This window comes from Cupressus sempervirens, chromosome 4, assembly GCF_028749045.1.
Source record: "Cupressus sempervirens isolate cs-2001-9-10 chromosome 4, ASM2874904v1, whole genome shotgun sequence".
Lineage (NCBI taxonomy): Eukaryota > Viridiplantae > Streptophyta > Pinopsida > Cupressales > Cupressaceae > Cupressus > Cupressus sempervirens.
The window spans coordinates 537,736,547-537,758,331 of NC_143121.1; the positions used below are offsets into that span (position 1 = coordinate 537,736,547).

The 21,785-nt window shown below is 34.5% G+C and overlaps 1 protein-coding gene across 5 annotated transcripts in view; it reads left to right on the forward strand.

Annotated features, from left to right (window-relative positions):
* The window catches only part of LOC149562311 (E3 ubiquitin-protein ligase BIG BROTHER-like), a 62,213-nt gene that overhangs the window by 35,754 nt on the left and 4,674 nt on the right, over nt 1-21,785 (forward strand). For all 5 annotated transcript variants that reach the window (XM_089825835.1, XM_089825837.1, XM_089825836.1 and 2 more), the window contains exon 6: nt 3,738-3,859. In XM_089825835.1, the coding sequence (XP_089681961.1) occupies nt 3,738-3,859 (122 nt within the window). The remainder of the gene's footprint in view (nt 1-3,737; nt 3,860-21,785) is intronic.

Here is a 21,785-nt window from a genome sequence, read left to right on the forward strand (position 1 = left end):
GTAGTGGGCAGCAAATGAGACATTTTTTATGGACAATGCCAAAAATGTGCCCTAAGAATGCTCAAACCTCGAACGTTTTTGGCAAATGCATGCACTTGGGACGTTTTTGAAAAAATGTGAATCTCTAAGGGCATGAAACAAAACTTGTTTGGCTTCCAAGTGCAAAAACATGAGCCAAGCTGTGTTGTAAATGATAAAACATGCCAAAATGCCTCATTCCCTTGCAAAAACGTGAGCCAAGATGATAGATTTTAGGCGTTCTTTCACAAAAATGTGCCCTTGAATGGAGTCCAAAATAACGTTTTTGGCATGAAATCTCAACATTCAATGTTTAAAAATCCATATGCAAAAACGACCCCAATGGAGAAGATTTCAAGAAATTTCATTGAGAAAATCAAGTAAAAACACCAAAAATGTGTTCTTGAAAGTTGAGAGTCCATTGCATGAAGTTTTTTCAAAAACAAGTTTTAGAGGACCAATTACATGTGTTTCAATGCAAAACGCACCTTTTGGAGGTGTATGCACATATTAAAAACATGTAATAAGGTAAAGCGTACCTTTTGGAGACCATTACATGTTTTAGAACATGTAAGGGGCACTTTCAAGGCAAAAACACACCTTTTGGGTGCATATGCATATTTTAAAAATGTGTTTTTTCCCAAAAACGGGTTTGGGAAGTGCAAATACATGTTTAAAGTGAAAAATCACTTTTTTGGTGTAAAGACATATTTAAGTTACATGCATATGCATCTCAAGGCAAAAGCTCACCTTTTTGGTGCATATGCATATAACGCATAAAGCTCATTTTTTTGATGTCATTGCACATTTTAAGTGAGTTTACATGCAATGACATAAAAAAGGTCCACCTTTAAGTGACTTTACAGTTTAAGTTGAATTTTACATGCAATGGCATGAAAAATGTCCACTTTTGATTGAATTTTACATATAATGACATGAAAAATGTCCATTTTAAGTGATTTTAAGTGATTTAACAAGAGCACATGTCAATTTAATTTCAATAAAATATTACTTAAGTGGGACATAAATTATATTTACATATCTTATTAACAATATAACATGTAAATATCATTTAATAAGTAATATTTACTAGAGCATTTGATTTAAATGTCAAAAATTAAATTGAGCTATAGTTAATGTAGTCACTTAAGTGAAAAATCAAAAAGTAAACTCAATGTAAAAATATAACATTAAGTGCACTATAGTTACTTTAAGTGAAAATTTAATTGATAAAGTAATTTAATAATATTATATATAGTGAATTTAAGTTATATTTTTCAAAAAGTGAATGTCAAATTAAAAATGTAACATGATATTTTTAATTCGTGCTGTTGCATCAAAAAGGTCCACTTTTTGGGCACTAAAATGGCCATATATTTTGACTAACGACTCTGATTAAGCTCTAGGTTAGATCAAATTGAAGGGGAAACCTAAAGCCATGACTTGAGCAAATCCAAAGGACTAAAAACCAACAAACACATACTCAAAAACAAAGAAAAGATGATGAAGGCCTAAAAAATCAAGCATAGAATTGACAAACAGAAAAACGAAAAAAACTTTGACGAAAGCCTTCAGTAAAAGAATTTGCTATGCGAATTGGAGTTGATTGATCCATCAACATTAAGCAATTAAATAACAAATTCAACTTAGAGAGATTGCAAAACTACTTTGAAAAGTTTTGTATTGTTACCTACATTTTGTGGTGACGAAATGTAGGGCAACAACTAACACTTGTAAGTTCAACACATCAACTAGTCCATCTACATAAATGTCCAACACCATTGTTGTACTCTGTTTTATCACATTGACTTTATCTCAAAACCTAACTACTAACAAAGAAGTTGATCATTCTACCCCATTAATATAGCAAGTCACATGATGCTTCTTAGCTCCACCAGTTTTTACTTAAGCAATTATACATCAAGCTAATCACTTCTATAGGTATAAAATGTCCATCTCTGCTCATGACAAAATCATACCAGCTAGACTTGATCATGCCAAAGGGATTGCATAACCAGTCTTCAAACTCTCAACTTTTAGTTGTATCAGGCCTCTAACTCAAACCCACTACCAAAAAGTGGCTTTTCTACTTCTATGTTGCAATGTCATTATAGTCAAATTTCAGCTATGTTGAATTCTGATGTAAGCATCTAGTCCAGGGCATCTACTTAATTTATTTATGTCATATTGATGATGTTAGAGAGGAGCTATAATCATCTCATTTTGTGGAAATGCAGGGTGACCCAATATGGTCATTAGAGGATTTTTTTTGGGAAACCCAAGTGACAATTGTAAGAATTTAATCAATGTAACCCTTGTATTGGGGTACGTTGGGACGAGTTTTCGGGATGGGGGGGAAAATGGGCCTCATTTTTGGGACAGCAGGGGGATGATGACAAGAGGAGGAAGGGGTGTTGTATAGTATGCATATAAAACTTGAAATGCTTGTGATGAAATGATGTTTCAGCAGAGCATACCAAATTAAAATACTTGAACATAGAAAAATTGCAACATGAATCAGAACCATTGAACATTCAACATAATAACATATTACATAACCCAATAGTAACATTCAAAAATCAAAATTCAAATAGAAATCCAACTTCCCATTCCAGCAGCAGCATGGTTGCGGGATTGTGGAGGTGGGGGTACTAGGGTATGTGAGTACACGGTGTGCGGACATCTTGGGGATGGGTACTACGAGCTCTGGGAGGGGGGTGCGAGTCCTCGTGTAACACTGAATCTTATGGTCATTCTAGAGAAGAGGTAAGATAATTGAGTGCTTGTAAAGATGATGGCTTAGTGAGGTGCCCAAGCTGATAAATGTTCAGAAAGAGAACAGTAGGAAAATGATTTTAATTACTTAAAAAGCAAAACATCCAAATGCACATTCTAATTTGAAACTTATATTATTGTGTATTATCACGTGTAATAGGTTAGTGGGACTCAAATAGAAGTGCTTTTCATTTATAAGTTCTGAGAATAATGTAAGAAGCAAAAAGAAAACCACACATACAAACAATTGTTCAATTTACAATGCTATGTTGCTGTTGAGATCATGCTACTACCAAACTGTGATTATTAGGAGAAGCAATGAGCCTGTTTGCACCATTGAACTGTAATTTGAAAAATGAGTTTGAACTCAAAAAGTTTCAGACAGAATTATCTCATTGACTCTTGAGGAGGTCAAGTCTATATTGGGTCCTCTCTCTGATGAATATGCCCACATGTTGCAGCTAGTCATACTGAAAAGAGAACTTATAAATAATCTTAAAATTCTTTGTACAAGCAATATACTCTAAGGATCTTGTAAAACGCTTGACAAATAAATTCAAAGAGTTCTTTTAATTCTGGTTCATTGTTGGAAAGTTTACAATATGCTAATGTTTGGAAAAGTGATGCTTTGATCCATCAAAGCTATTTAGAGCCCACAGTTGGCCCAAGGTGTAATCTCAGCTAAATGAGAACCATAAGTACATGGATGGACTATTGCCTTTATCTGCAGATAAACTTCAAACTAATTTGGTGATGATTAGATATTTTAAAGAAATTTGAATTAGTGCAATTTTTGTGAACATTAAGATAATGAGATATTTAAAAAGCTTTGATTAGTCTTATTTGGTGAACTCAATGCTTATATTTATAGGCTTTTTAGCTTTGCATTTTCTTTGACATTCAAGACATATTGTCACTTTTATAAGAATTGTTTCAAATACCAGGAATTGGTTGAGTTAGGAGAGACGGTTGGAACTCACAATAGAGGTCTCTGCCCGGATTTGATTGCATACCTTCCAGTTTCAAAATACAAAAATATCTGCTTTAAAAGGAAAAACAATGATCGGTAAGAAAGTTGCTTTTCCTCTTATTCTATATTTATTATTATTTAAGCGTTGACCTGCTCAGTATCATATTGTGGTTTATGTTTACCACTTGTTCCATATTGTGGTTTATGTCTTGAGGGGCTGGGTTGGAAACTTAAGTTGACAGTTGCCATTATTGTAGTAAAGTAAATAATAACAAAGTTCAGCTCTTTAGGATGTACTCTAGTTTTAACAATTAAAGTAAATAATAACAAAATTGAGCTCTTTAGGATGTACTCTATTTTTTACAATTAACTTGAATTAAGCTCTTTAAGAACTGTGGCCTTCAATTAACTGTGCTGGTAAATGTTTCCAATGTTTTAGATTTGATCATAGGATGCAGTTAGTCAGTGGAAGTCAACCATGTTGCTGGATAACAGAATTGGTAGAAACATTTGTATTATGTATATCTGCTTCCATGATACGATGTTATCTATCACATTGAAGGAATGGTTGGAAAGGAGTTAGGTACTGAAGATATGGTGAGCCTGCACTTCAGATTGTTTTTAAGAAAGAAACATAACTCCGGATTTTTTTTGGAAAGGAAAAACAGTGATATTAAAATGAATATGAATGCAAAAACATATAAGATATTAGGATACTGAATGGTTTTTTAGCCATAGATGATAGCTGTCATTAACTAATTTTTTTTCCATCTTGTAACAGAAAACTGATAATAGAAGATTATAATAATTGACTGTCAGGGTTCTTGAAGAGGCTTGCACACAGAACTAATAGGCCCCAAAATATTATTCTAATGGCTATGATGCCAACTCAAATAGCAAGGTACAAGATCATTATCTGCAAAAACCTCAAATTGCAAATTTGGTGAGTGGGGGACATAGTAATTGACAAATTGAACTATTAATATCAACTACGAGTAGCACAAATAAAATAAATATTAATTGAACAATTCATCTATGTTAATGTTTTGCCCAGAAATAACGATAAACAGCAATAAAAGAGAAATGTAATAGGCACAAAAGATGCAACAAGTTTATCCTGGGAAAACGCTCGAATCTAGAGGGAAAAACCCAGCCACACCAGAAAAATATCACTTGTAGTTTTATTAATAATAAATGTTCAATTACAATGCTTTCACTTGATACAATACCTCATTACCCTAAGCAATCACATATATAAATTGAAATAAGAGACTCTTGATATTACACTTGAAGGTCTCTTCAATTTTTAAATACAAGACTCTTCATGCTTCCAAATGCATGACTCTTCGCATGACATGTCTCTCCAAATAATATTATATTATTATCTCAAATGTTATCATAAATATATTCTCCAACTGTTGACACAATATTATCTTTATTTCAACATATGGAAAAACTAGAGACAAAGATCTCTATCGCAGCTGCCAGCTACAATCTTCAACACTCCCTCTTAGCAAAAGAGAGATCTTTAGTATGGCATGCATACATAGCTGCAACCAAAGATGTCAATGACAAATTCTCATCACATAGGTTCTCATAAAATCATGTTATCTTAGCATATCATAATTCACCATAGTAGCATAAAATTACCACACATGATTTCCACCATGCCTCATGGTAGAGGGTGAAACAAGGGCTTTCACCTCAGACTTCTTGGAGAGAAGAATGCATTCCCAATATGCGTCATCATAGAGGGTGGAACAAGGGATTTCACCTAGGACTACTCCTAGACAAGAATGCATTTCCACCATGCCTCATTGCAAAGGATGGATCCACCATACCTACTTGCAGAGGGTGGAAGAAGGGATTTCACCTCTAATTTCTCTTGCAAAGAAGAACTCATTAATGAGATGTATAAGAATGGCTGAGATTCTCTCTCAATAGAGACTCCCTCTTAGCAAGGACATTCGACCACCACAATAAGATAGGCGAGTGTCGTAAGCTTGCAAAGAATTAGTCATCTCCTTTGTTATGCAAGTTCTCTCTGAATCTCATTTCTTCTTATGGCTGCAAATACAATCTATCTATCTTCTCATTCTTAATGAAGATATGCATCATCATTTCAGTCCAAGATAACAAACAACATCCTCATACAGTCTGCATAATCTCTCATCATCCCATTGTGTCCTACAACCAAGAGAGATTAATAATAACTCATAAAGTCAATCTATCATAGAGATCAATGCAAAAGCATTGATATTACTTAATTTGTTCTAAAATCTCCTTTTTAGGCTTGAGTCGTACATTGGGATGGTAATTTGTAATGTTTTGAGCTAAATGAATGTTAGTTCTCATATGTCAACATATTATAGAAATAATACATACTCCAATTCCTTAATCCTCTTCACATCACAAACCCTATAGTGGATGGTAGAATTATTGCTACTCGAATACATAAACAATCAACTTGAGGCTCTCTTATGGTTCTCACCCATATTGAGACTCTTTCCCCTCGATATGATCAAATTACTCCTTCCCCTGTGCAAACTCCCTACCCACTTGGTCATATTAGTGAGTGATTAAAGAATCGAGGGAACCCAAGTTTGTTACACATTTAACAATTAACATGTTTAAGTCATAATTCCTTACTTCTCTCCTAAACTCAATCCTAGGAGAGCGTAGATTTACTTATCGTAGGGCACTTGACACTAGTACACTCTCTAGATTTACTCTGCCTCTCCCTATGCAACACTAACTATCAACTCCTAGGACTATAGCAAGAGAATAATGAATAGGCTATACATATACTGACACCTCTTGTATATATTCATATGGTATATAACATATATATGGTTACATGTTTTTATCATTATTAACACACACACACACACACACACACATAACTCACCTTCATATTCATATTGGAATTGACACTCTTTCAATAAATCACAATCATTTAAAAAAGTCACAACCCTTTCAAAAGGTCACAACCCTTCATAATCATAATCAATTCGAAAAGTCACAACCGTTCATAATTACAATCCACTTGAAAAGTCAGACCCTTAATAATCATCATCTATGCAAAAAGTCACAACTCTTTATGATTACAATCCATTTGAAAAGTCATAACCCTTCATAATTACAACCCTTTCATAGGGTCAAAACCTTTCATTATTGTTTCCTTTTGAAAAATGTACTTATTTTCTTCACATTCCTTCCTCTTCTATTAATTATTGTTTAAATCCTCCATTTTCCTCTTATGAAAGTAAATTGGCCCCTAGTAAGAGGAATCCTAAGTTCAGATATACAAACATGCAACCTCTCATCACTGCCATACAACTCTACACATCGTTCTAAATGAGCATCCTATATACTATTCAAAACCTCAACCATTGTATCTGTGTCCACCAATGTGTGAGCATGGACTCACAAAACTATGACCTTTAAGTCTCTGTGATTTTATCTCTTTAAACTTTCGAATAAGTGGAGGTCCACAAACACCACACCTTCAAACATGACTTGCATGTGTGTATGCAAATATGCGACTTCCAATAAGTATTTCAAGATTTCCCAAAAGCCATTTTGTATCTTTGACAAGCAGATTTTCCACAAATATATTGACATCAAAGTGTGTCAATCCCTTGTATAATCATGTCTGGAAACATTGAAACATCTCCATTTGAAGTTGTTCCATTCCGCTCCTCACAATGACACTAAGAAGGTTGAATGGTGTGAGTGCTTGCAACGACCTATTTGTTGTGGACATACCAAAAGTTTAAAAGTTAAATGAATAGGGGGTGACCATAAAAGACATTACTATTTACAAATTATAAATATAAAAGATTAATTACCTTTAAAATTTATTTTATAATTAATAAGATATATAATTTTAGTATTAAAACACACATGTAGGGTATTTAACTGAGATAGTGATTTGCAGGCTCTTGGGGTGGAGGTGGAGGCAGATGGGCACGTAGAGGTGAGGCGATGCCTTGTGGATGTTGTCTACAGGCATCCCAATGTAGATGAAAGCGTGTATACTATTTGCAGGCATCCCGATGTGAACAGAAGCTTGTAACAAGCTTTTGTCCGCATCGGGATGCCTATGGAGGACACTTGGATGACATCTGCAAGGCATCCAGATGCCTCCATGTGAAAGCCATGAGAAACACCAGAAAAAAAAGCTTTTTAAACTTAAATTTCATTTAAAACATGTGCTTTTTTGGCTTATAATATCATTTCTATTTTGCCAAACCCTAAAACTGCCCTAATAGAGGCCGTAAAAGCATTTAACCGTCATTTTGTTAGCAACTGGGTTTGCTCTTCTCATTTGGCTTCCATTTTGGCATTTTGAAGGCAACTTGATTATTTTCAAAGAGGAATGATCGTAGGGCAAGAGTTGGCTTTCACAAGTTAATTAAAACACTAAGAGGTAAGCATTTTATCCCATTCTTAACTGTTTCAATGATTTTTTTAGAGGTTTTGATGATTTTTCCCAAGTTTGTGAAGAAAATTTTTAAGTTTTCTTCAATTTAAAAAAAGAGAAAGAAATTGAGAAACAAGTTTAGGTATCTATTTGAATGGTTTTGTATTTTGTTTTTTACTTGTATGCTTGGTATTCATAAATTTTTTATTGATTTAAATTTATTTAATTTCTTATTATAGAAAGGAATTACATTGTATTGTGCAAGAATGGCTGCCACTGGTAGTTAGAGTTCAATAAGAGGACAAGGTCAGAGTTCAGTGGCAAGGCAAGGAGGGGATAATTTCAAAATTCATTTGGAGTTGTAATTATTGTCAAAGTAACGAAGGAAAGCCTTTCAATAGCTCTTATTCTTGGGTAAAACTTCATTTCGCAGGCTCTGTTGGTAAAGGTTTTGGAATGTGCAAAGGTGTAGATGGTAAGGGGTTGTCTGATGCATAGATAGCTTTGTTTGTAAAAGAACAAGATGCTGCCGATCGTATGGTTAAAAGATCAAAAAAGAGTTATTATCAACCTCCTTCCTCATAATGGACAAAATGCACCCACCCGTTGAAATAGAACCAATTGTATCTTCCAAACATCCATTCATGCAAGTACCTGTACCGGGAGAGGAGAATGAAGTAGAAAAAATTGCAGCAGCCCGGAAAAGAGGCCCACTGCCTTTTGCATTTAAAATGGAGGTAGGAGACCATGCTGATGAAGCCATTGCATGTTGCCTTAATGCTAATGACCTTCCTTTCAACCTGGTAAGATCACCACATTGGAAGGAATTGGTAAGAGTCATCAAAGAAGCACTAGATGATTACAAAAGTCCCGGGTATGAAAAGGTGCGTACCACTCTTCAAAAGGAGAGAGTTTCTATAGAGAAAGCACTTCAACCCATTAGAAATTCTTGGAAAACTTCAGGTGTGACAATTGTGTCTGGTCGTTGGAAAGATACAAGAAATAAACCATTAATTAATGTGATTGCAGTGTCCCCCAAAGGGGCAATGTTTCTAAAGGCAATTGATTGTCAAGGAGAGGTGAAGGATTCACAATTCATCTCTAATATTCTCATTGAGGCCATAGATATGGTGGGTAGTGAGAATGTGGTCCAAGCTGTTACAAACAATGCCAAGAATTGCAGAGGAGCTAGTGCTTTGGCTGAGGGTTGGTATGACCATATTTCCTGGACACCGTGCATTGTACACTCCCTCAACTTGATTATGCAACAAATTGGCACTCAAATAGATTGGGTGAAGCAAATATACAAAGAGGGAGAGGACATCCAAAATGTTTGTGACTAACCACATGTCAGGATGCATCTTTAGAACATAGAATTGGATATGTTGAAGGTAAATTAATTTTTTTGCGATTGATAAATTTCATGGATTTATACTTTAGTTAATATTTATAATTTTATTGTCAATTGACATATTGTTAACTTGCGTAGGTTGCTGAGACCCATTTTGCATCTCATACTATTGTTATGAGACGACTTCTCAAGGTGAAAGATTTTTTGAGCCAAATGGTCATTTGTCCTCAATGGGGTGTGTGGAAGGCTTCAAATACAGAAAGAGCCCCAAAGATTAGGGGTATGATATTGGATGAACGTTGGTGGGTTCGTGTGCAATATGTATTGTATATCACCGAGCCCATCATGACTACGCTTCGGTTTGCCAATATGGATACACCTTTCTTGGGAGATGTGAATGATGGCATGGATACCATGGTTGAGAAGGTAAAACATTATATACAAGCACATGAGAGTGACCCTACAAAATGTCAAGCTTTATGCAATAAAATGAAAGCAATAATTAGTCATCGTTGGGAGAAGATGACTACCCCATTGCACCTCCTTTCATATCTGAGGTATTATAGTGAGGCGGTACTTTTTATGCCAGATAGAATTGCACCATATGCTGATGAAGAGTTTGCTAATGGGTGCTTGAAAGCTTTTGCAAGAATCTTCCAAGATTATGAGATGCATGAAAAGGTGAGGCTAGAGTTTGGCTTATTTGCTTCTGGAGCAAAGCTTACTCCATTTGCAATCAAGGACCAAAATAAAATGGGAGCAATCACATGGTGGTACATGTTGGTCAGCCATACAAATATCTACAACCTCTTGCAATTAAAATCCAATCACAAGTAAGTTTTGATTTTTGTTTTTAGATTACGACTTGTATTCTGTCATATTGTCGTTTACATTTCGTTTGTATGTTAAATTTTTAAAAATTAATTTTGTGAACACAATGCAGGTTGCAAGTTCTTCTGCTACTGAGAGAAATTGGAGTACATACTCCTATATCCATTTAGTGAAGTGCAATCGGTTGAGGTCAAAGAATGCTGAGGACTCATTCTGCATTCATACCAACTTGCATCTTTTGTCACATAAGGATGATGAATACATGGATGGGGCAGCCAACTTTGGGATGTACTCCCCGAGTGTGAAAACTTGGATGCAACACTTCATGATCCTACTATGATGATGGATGATGGTGATGATAGGTCTATGACACATGGTGCATCTAGCGCAAGTGGAACCATTCTTCTTGCAGCGGTTGGAGATAAGGAGGATCTAGATTTTTTTGAGAATCCTTATGATTCTGATTAGTGAACATTGAATCATGAACTATGTTTTTGATTTTGTAGTTTGGACATGGAGTCTAGAACATGAATATTTGTGCCTATGAAGTTTTAATTTAAAGCTTGAACTATTTAATTGGCATATGAAATATCTTGAATCTTGATCAATGGTGAAGTATCAGACGATAATGATACTATCAAATGATTCGCACCCAAAAAAAAAATTCCCGTATCCACTTACTGCTTCCGCTTCCACTTTCATATCCGAATTGGTAACTTAGGCATTTAAATAATACGTTGATATCTATTACATTATGATATGTACAATTTAAGAATCGAGCCACACACATCTAATGTAACATATATAATTTAATAAATAATACCCTATATGTATAGCTAGTTACTATGATTATATACTAGTTAGTATTATTAATTTTTATTTAATTATAATTAATAATTAGATTTGCTACCATTGTCCCCAAATACCCAAGGAGAAAAAATGTTGAAAGAAAAGGTGAGCTGCAAATCCCTCTTTAGTGCCACGAAGGATTCATTTTGAAGGTTCGTGGAATCCTCTCTTGTATTAGCTAAGGTGAGACATTTTGTTTTGGCATAAGAACCAGATAAAAGAATTGTACTTATGCTAATGGAATTTGCCCCACTAGAGGAATTCCCTATTTTCACTTCCTTTTTGCTCTAATAATTGGCAACCAAGGGCCTCTTGGTAAGTCCCTTTAGGGTTCAGCTCGATGCAAAAACAATTGCTTTTTCCAAGGAACAACATGGATGATGTGCCAAAATGGTTGTTTCTTGTGTCGACGTTCCAAATTGCTGTTTTGTTTTTGTGATCACTGAAATTATTAAAAACAGAATTAAATTGAATTAACAATTCACCAAAAAAGGGTTTTACAAACACTAAAAATAGTGTGAACTGAAAAACAAGTCTAAATAAAGATGTCCTAACCAAATTAAGAAAACTAAAAATGATCCTAAGCGACCACTAACTACGGTTCTAGAATAAAAAGCTAAATATAGCACAAACCTAGGATATTAGAAATTTTCTAATACGCTCCCGTTATGGTCATTTTGTCTACTACCTTGTAGAAGATAGTACATGTTGTGTAGTTACAACTCCTTCCAAACATGTTGCTGTTGTTGAGACCCTCCCTAGGTTTGCAAAATGTCAATAACCAAGAGTAGTGCAGAAAAAATAGTGAAGGTTGCCCCCTTCAGAATGGTCTGCACCAAGAGAGTAGAGCCTGCCGTTGAATTTGCTACTAACCCTTCCAGAATTTGTAAAACCTTTGACCATAATCATCAAAAGCCATCCAACCCGATGTAGGATAATTGAGCTGCCCTTCTGAGAATAGTTGTTACGATGTTGAGGAAAAATTGATAAACCCTCCAAATTATTGCAAATGAGTAGGATGCCCCAAAATAGATTGTAAGATACCATAATTTGAAGATAACAAAGCAACTGTTTTTCTGGAAATAGAAACTGGTAAAAACCTTAAAATAAAATTCGTTGACAAAAAATCCCATGCAAACTGTTGATGTTTTAGCATCAGTAGAAGTAAAACATTGATTATTTGATATACTAATTTGTGTTTATGTTTTTCAGATAAATTGTTATTGGTGATTCTTATATATATAATATATATTATATATGTAATATAATATATATTTATATATTATGCATTATATATCTTATATATATAATATATATATATGATATATGTAATATAATATGTATTATATATATTATGCATATTATATTATTATATAATAATATAATATTATATTACATATATGGTTAATATATTAATCTTATATATAAGATGAGTTATGCATATAGTTATCTATAAACTAAATGGTGATTAACTATAGAGACATGTCTCCTTTTCTCATATTATACATATATGAGATCTAAATCTGCATTTGGAAATCATCAATTACAATGGCAATGAAAATACATTTGCAGAAACGATCTTAGTTACTTAAACACAAACTTTGTAAATTATAGAAACCAGACACAATTTTGAGAACTATCAACCAAAACCGAACATGATTTTCGTGGTTAAAAATTGATCAAAACCAAACAATCCCGGTTGAGAGAATACAAAAGAGGTAATTTTTGAGGAAAATTTATTGAAACCCATCAGATAATTTTTGGGAAAACAATTATAAAAGCCTGTCATATAATTTTTGAGGAAAAATTATTAAACCCCTCCCATAAAATGATCTGATCAGAATGGATAGGAGGCAAACTCCTCATCTAAATGCGGAGCAACTGGGACCTTCTACTGACACCCTTCCTATGAAGATTTCACTGCTGCCAATTGTTTCTTGCAATCTTTCTTCATGTGACTAACTTGTGACAATAATAGCACTAAACAATCTTCTTCTTTGAAGATATTGGAGGTTCATCTGATCTGTGGTGCTGGGAGAATTGAGGTTTGTTTGTGTTCTTGTCTGACCGCTTGCATTGGGAATGTTGATTTGTGCTTGTACGACCACAAGCAATGACTCTTATTGCCCTCTCAGCCATAGACGATATATTCGTCTCCCCTGAGCAGTGCTTCTCAAGAATGCAGATTATCTGTGATGTCTATTGTTTTCAAGAGAGGAAGACCTTTTGTGGTAACCCTTCACCAAGGGATGCAATTCTTCCAAGTGGTCCAACTATAATATAATATATTAATAATTTAAAAATTATATTATCAATCAAAATAATTTATCAATATATTATCACAACTTTTATGTTATCTATGTTGGCCTGAAGGAATCTTACTGAAAGTTCGTATCACCTCTATCGTCTCTTTCAGACATTTCCTCATCCAGTTGGAGGGTCTCACTATGCTTGCTCTGTTCTAACAGATTTCTGGATCATGATAATAAATTGGAGCTGGTTGCATCATTTCTTTCTCAGACAATATGCAAAACTTATCTTCACGACAATAGCAAAAGGGAGCATAGGTTTCACCAAATTTGGTTGTCAGAAATGCAAGATGACATCCCAAATCTGACCTGGAAAAGTTGATTCTTTCTTAACCTCTAAGAAGTGCCCAGTATACTGAAATATAGTATTTGTTTGCCCAGAAGCTGGCCACAAATGCACAGCTATGCATTTATTAATTAAAAAAACTGAAATCTTCCTTGCTTTCAGGTCAACATCACCTAAGCCTTCATCATATTATCTCCGCCTTCAAATGTCATAAATTTGGACTCCAAACTCTGCTATTCAGCAGGTATGAACCGTCGTATTCAGAAAAATCCAAAATACTTACAGCATACATCCTCCTGTAAATCTATGTAAATATCAGATTCTTCACAAGTTTGACCTGAGAACTTAAATCATTTTTTCAACTGTCTTCAGTGATAACAAGAGTTGATGCTGGGCAAATCTCCTGTGCTTGTTTCTGTGAGTATAAAATGAGTTATCAGACCTTAAAGAACATACCAAATACAGACATCCATTCTTGTGTTTGGTGCGTAGGAATATGAAAAGGCTCCAGTGGAGCATTCATTCATCAATCTAACTTAGAAAGGAATCAGCAATAATTTGAACCTAAGTCACAAGGTTTGAATTCGAATTCGAATTCGGGAACTATAAAATTCGAATGAAGTTCGGGAAAGAGTAAAAATTCGGGGAAAAATTCGAATTAAATTCGCCTTATACAATTTTAAAGATGTATGTAATATATCTTATCAATTATCAAAATAGTAAAAATTGCTAAATAGATCTCACAACTTCATAAGCTTGATCAGACATTTATTAAGTACAAAGCATAAGAAACATGTGAAATCACAATAGCAAAGATATTATTTTGTTGCGAAGGTACAATCAAAAGTCAAGACTTCATAGCTTTAAGAAAGCTCGAAGTCATCAAGAGCACTTGGCTCAGATGGTGTAGCATCATCATCAGTATCACTACCTAATTCTTCCTCAAAAAAGTCAGGCTCATCTGCGTCTGGTACTACTGTGTCTTCTAAAGTTTGTTGTTGTGAAGATGACTCATTTGTTGATTTGTTCATAAGCAATTTTAAATTGCTGCAAACATAGACAAGATCTCCCAACTTTCCAGACAACAACTTGTTCCTCTTTTTGGAATGGATGTGGTCAAAGCAACTCCAATTTCTCTCACAAGCTGATGAACTTGCTCCTTGACTCAAAATTCGAATGGCAAATCGCTGAAGTTCAAGAGTTTCTGCCCCATAGCTCATCCACCATCTATAACCAGGTACCTCATCTTGTGTCATATCATATTTGGCTGCTCCTATTCCAAACATCCCTTCCGCTTTTTTGTATTTCCAACATTGTTCTCTAATTAGAGATGCAATTGCTGGATCTGGTTCAAATCTACTAATGGCTTCATAAAACCCTGCCATAATTTCAGCATCACCTTGTCTATCAATGTGAAACAGTTTAGGCTCCAAATAGCAAGCTGCTGCATGTAAAGGAGTGTGCATCATTTTCCATCTTGAATCAACAGTCTCCCATATTTCTATGTACTCTGCTTCAACATTATTTAGTGCTCTCTGAATTGCTTCCTTGCAACAGTCCATGCTTTCATAAAGCATTCCAAGGCAAGGAGTGTCACCATCAACCATGCGAAGCACGTCGACAATTGGACCGCATATATTTAAAACCTTTGCCCCACTTTCCCAAAAGCTACTATTTAAAACAATTTGCTCTATGATCTTCCCCTTACCAGTTTTTGAGAGAGTTGAATTTTCCAACTCATTAGAACAAATTACAGATCTTAACGCTGCTTTCTCTTCAACTACTCTTCTCAAAGTGATATAAAATGAAGCAAATCTTGTATCAGAAGGCCTCAACAACTCTCTAGATGCATGTTGCCTATAAAGGCTCAATGTGAGACGATGATTTCATATGAAATTCACAACTTCTCTTCCTCTATGAATTACTTCATGTATCCAAGGGAATTTTGCCAAATCATGAAGCAATAAATCCAAACAATGAGCTACACATGGACTCCAATAAATTTCTGGGTACTTCTCTACAATCAGCTTGCCAGCTCCCACACAATTTGCTGCACTATCAGTAACCACTTGAACAACATTTGCAACCCCTACTTCAAGAATTGCTTCCTCTAATATTTGAAATATATATTCAGAAGTTTTTTTATGATTCGTAGTGTCAATAAACTTCAAGAATACAACACCTTCAGGACAAGCCACTAAAACATTAATCAATGGTCTTTGACAAATATCTGACCATCCATCACTCAATATAGTGCACCCCGTTGCCTTCCAAGAGGCTTTGACCACAGCTAATTTATCAGTCACTCTTTCTTTTGACCTCTCTAAGAGAGTTGTTCTCAAAGCCTCAGAAGAAGGAGGTATGTACCCTTTGCCAAACTCTCCAGCCTTTTGAAATACAACACGATAAAGTGGATTTCTAGCTACATTGAATGGAATTGCACTAGTATAGAATAAATCAGCTAGTAAATCATCAACTACTTGTTTCTCACATGGTTTCCAAAAGCTATTCAAAGTTCCACTCTCTTTTGTTGGCTTTACAACCTGAGGTAGACATGAAGATAAAGGTATAGTGGATGTGAATCTAGGGACGTCTTCAATTCTTTCTTTTGTGCCTTCATCTTTTGAGAAATAGAAGATGAATGTTCTTTCTCCAAAATCGCTCTAAGCTCTTGGGTCACACCTAGACATGCAGTAACACCTCCACCTTTACGTGTCGTAATACCAAGCAAGTGATCCATGACTCTTGTTAAACTTCCAGTAATAACTTTTGGACACAGGTTACACTGAGCTTTATTAGGACCATTTTTAGTCACATGTTTCCATGCCTCTGAAGTTGATTTGTTGGGAGCCATATTACAATCTGTAGAATTAAAAATAAAATAATATATTATTATTTCAAACTTTAAAACAAAATAATTCAATAAATAATTTAAAAATGTTAATTTAAAATTAAACATGTTAAAGGTCAACTTTTTACACTAATAATTATATTATTTAAAAATTGAAATATAAATTTATAATTTATTAAACATAACAAATATATCTATTTATTTATTAAATTATAATAAAAATTATAAACTTACAAAGCAAAATAAAGTAAACATATTAATATATATCTGATGGACTCTAAACTCTAATATTTTAAAAGATTTCCGAATGATGTTAATTAAAAATTAATTTATCACTATTTTAAATCAATTTTAAAAAATAAATCAAATATTAAATTAACTATTTTTTTAAATCGGTAAATATTAAATTAACTAAGTCTATTACAAAATAGATTACGAAGAATTAAAAAAATTAAATTGATTACAAAAACTATATAAATTGAAATAAAAATTTCATACAAATTTCATTATGTAAAAAACTATATACTAATTATATGTAAAAATTATATAAAAAATCAAAACAAAATATAAAATTAATAACTATATGAAAAATTAAAACTCTATACATATTATTAGAAAATACAAACTATATAATTTGTATTACAAACTATACGAAAGGTTTAAACTTTATACATATTACAAACAAATGGGAAAAATGAATCTGTGGCGTGCGTGCGTTTAAAACTTTGAAGTTGAAAAATGAATCTCGCTGCTGCTTCACACAGACTTTGCCGCCACTTCACATAGACTTTGCCGCTTCACACAGGCATTGCCGACGTTGCCGCTTCAAGAAAATGCGGAAGCTTTGCTCAGGATGAAACTGCTCAGGAAAACGCTGAAATTTTGATCATTCACACTCGTACGGTGGATTCTTTGAGAGTTCGAACAACGTTTTATAGAGTTTTCTGCACGACAAAACCCTAAAAACTGTGCAAACGGCAATTTCTAATGCATTCGACCTTGAATAGGAAGTCCATTTTTAATGGCCGAATCAACAGCGGATTTTGGTGATTTTTTTAGGCAAGTTTCACATTCGGCAATATCCGAATATCAAGCTTGATATTCACCGAACCTTGTGACATAGATTTGAACCAATTGGTGACCACCAAGAAATAAATATTTCACATCAACTACAATCTGGGCAAATATTTATTTTCTTCCCATATAATTGAAGTATTAAACTTTATCGTCTCAGCATTAGCAATAATATTAGGAGGGCTCACTAATCAATTGATTTACAAATCGACATAAAATATATTGGATTCAGAATCTAGAAAGACTTTCACTTTGAACATGTAAAATTTCACAAACACATTCACCTTAAGCATTGTCATTTTTGGACTAGCACTCAGCCTGGAATTTTGTTTTTTGACCTATCACCCGTCCTTGTGTCTATGACTTATTACAATCATTCAATAAGAAGATGATCGCAGTGCCATTTGTGGTGACTAACTCCCGACAAATGATGAAGTTGTCCACTAGGCGCGTCTTCTGCACTATATATTATTTTGAGGGTCCGTGACTGTCAATTATCGGTACCTTCTGTCTTTTAAATCTGATGCTGAATGGTCTCTTAATTGGTTCATTCCTATATTGTGCAAATTCAGAACATTCAATGGCAGTTGAATGTCTGACTTATTTTTGATGGACCCCATACTTTTGTTTGTGCCTGATTATTCCTCCTAGGCTATGCTCTGATACCAGGTTGATTTTCTGGTTGTGTTCTTTTAACTACAGGCAATGACTCTTATTGCCCTACCAACCAGAGATGATATACTCTTCTCCGCAAAGCACTTCTGCTTCTCAAAATTGTAGATTATCTGTGACATATATTATTTTCAAAAGAGGAAGACTAATCTTCCTTTATACCTTTGTGGTGCCTCTTCTCCAGGGGGCACCACTCTTCCAAGTGGCTCCAATTATTATATTATTAATATAATATAATAATTGTACAATTTAATTATACTATCACATAATAATATAATATTATTATCATATAATAATATATGAATTATATTATTACATGTTGGTGTTAAAACTTGAGGGATCAACAAATCTTAGTACATGTTGGTATCCATTAGCTAGAATGGATAATATAATGTACTGCATTACTGGTGTTAAGGGTTTCCCCAAGATTGGTTTGAGAAGAGGTTATCATCAGATTTTGAATTAAGAAGGATATGAATGGAAGAAATTGATCTAGAACAATGACAGTTCGTATGATTGTTTGATGATGCAATTTGGAATGTCTGATTCGCATGCCACTGTTATGTGAACCATGAACCAGTATTTACATCATACATTATGATTGGGAAATTTGTTATCATTTATTTTTATGATGTCTTGATTTTTCATTAGAATATGTTCATTTGTAATCTGTGTTTGATTTACTGAGAGTGGAAAGATTGTTTGTAAATCCTTAAAAGAGATAATTTTGTAGAGACAAGTTGGTTTTCCTCGGAAATGTGATTTTAGCAGATAGAGTGAGCATGAACCTAAAAAATATTAAAGCTATATTCAAATGGTGTATCGCTCAAAACGTAACAGAGGTGAGGATATTTGCTTGGTTACTGAGTTTGGACCTTGGAGCTCGGGTCCGGATCCGGATTTGGATTTGTCTGGGTTTGGATTCGTGCTTGGGTCCGGATCCGGGTCCGAGCAGGGTCCCTAATTGGGACTGTGGGCCATAAAAGTGTTTCAAAGTACATTAAAATATCATTTTTTTAATATTTTCAATGTATGATTTTCTTTACAATATTAACATTGATTAATGAGCGAGTATTTAATGTTTATCTTTGACATTTGGCATTGATCAATGATCAAGTGACATTGACATATTCATACTATAAAATGACTTTGTAAATTAGTTTTACAACTATGTGTGTTTCTTTTTTTTTTTGTACACACACACACACACACGAACCCACCCACGAACCCAAATGGGAAAATTTTTCTTGCCCGAACCCACGAACCCGAACCTCAAACCTGAATCTGTCCCCGAACCCAAATCCGCAACTTAGGATATTTATAATGTCCCCTTTTTGGGACACTAGAATAGTTAGACATATTTGTATAATACTAAAATTGACTTGGAGAGCGTAGACTCAAATTATAAAAGTTCAATTTAATATTATAAAGTGGGCTAAATAGGACAAAGACAGATAAGACGAAAGGCTAGGAAGGGAGTCGAAGAGTTGCAACTGTGAAGATAAAAGGAGACGAGACTCATTCATTTGGCATGTGTGGTTTTATTATTCAGATTTCAGTTTCTCTCTTGGGAGAGTAATCTGAAAGCTTCAGCCAGTGGGAGGACGTAGCCCCTCGTGCTGGCAGACAGTGGACGCAAATCCGTTGTCCGTGGAGACGTCATTTCAAGTGTTTTGTATGCGCTTACAGATTCTTCGCTGAGTGTTCCAATTTGACTGTAAATTCTGTGTTTAAGATTGGATTTCAAGTACTGGTTATTGTATTGCTGTTGTATGATGCAATAACGTTGTTTTAAGGAGTTTTATGAGAGTTTTGTGGTTTTATATTGTGGGTCTGTAATGCATTTAATGTGTGAATCCTGAGTGTCATTTTGAGAAAGAACGGTTTAATATCTATTGGAGATTCTGCTGGTTTTTATTGTATTTTGTAATACTTCTGCATATGTTTAGTTCTGAATATATTTTGAGGAAAAATTGACTAAATATCCGGTCTGGGACATTTCAATATTTCATGGATTAGTAATATCTACAACAGATTTATAAGAAATTTGAGCAGTGTAAGTGTTCCATCAACCAATTCAACCAAGGAGAAACTCTTGTCGTGGAATCAAGCAGCTGAAAGAAGTTTTGAGCAACTTAAACGAAAGGTGACAGAAGCTATAGTAATTTTGAAAAGAACTTTAATAGAGTGATGCTTCAATAGTGGCAGTTGGAGACAATGTTGAGTCAAGAAGGCACATCTATCACCCATCTGTTGTTCATATTAATTAAAAAACTCAGTGACACCAAAAGAAAGTATCATGCTTATGAGAAAGAATATATGCTATTGTTCAGACACTGAAACAATGTAGGCACTGCCTATTGCATAAACAGGTCATTCACACAAAATTAAACACTAAAATATAGAAGTGCTGAATCCAAGCTATCCCATAATCATGACAAGTGATTCTCATTTTTGTAAATCTAGAAATTTGTGGTTCAACATATGAGTCCCAAAACTGTCACCGTGGCTGAATATCTAAGTAGGATAAATCAACTGCTTGCCACAGTGACCAATGAGATTTTGGGTTTGAAGAAATGAAGGAAGAATACACTGCTTATTGCTATCTCAACAAAATTATTTATGCTGTGAACAACCCAGCAGATGTAGTTAAAGAGTTTTGAACACTTATTGGCTGATGGTTTTTTATTTAGGAGAAACAACTTTGTTCTCCCATTGGGTCTAGGAGAGAAAAATAAGATTACAAAATTGCATTTAGATGGTTGTGTGTTGGGGGGGGGGGGGGGTGGGCTGATGGTTTTTTATTAAAGGAGAAACAACTTTGTACTCCCATTGGGTCGAGGAGAGAAAAAATTGATTACAAAATTGCATTTAGATGGTTGGGGGGGGGGGGGGGGCGTCACTTTGGAAGGGACAAAATGTATAACTCTGTAAGTGAATTCCTTTTTTGGCCTTTATTGAGGAAGGATATCAATAAGTTATATTTACATGTCAAGTTTGCCAAGTTGCTAAAGGTGGACAGTAGAACATTGGTTTGTACATGTGTGCAATGAAAATGTGTCTTGACAAACAAGCACATATTTTCATGAAAGTAATGTATATTAGACTCCCTATCCTGTTGATTTTCCCATGATAGTCTATTGGACGTGCACTCGCTCATAATTTCAGCAGTATAGTGGGTGCTCAAATGATAAAAGAGGGATAGAGGGATAAGATGGTTAGGGGTTGGATATATATGATTGGGGGTAAGATTGAAAGGTCAAGGGCAAAGGATGGACTGGTCCTTTCAGCTTACAGGCTGGTGCCAAGTGGCACCTTGAAGTGAGATTTGTACCTTGAAGGGACACATGGGAATTTAAAATTCTGATTTATG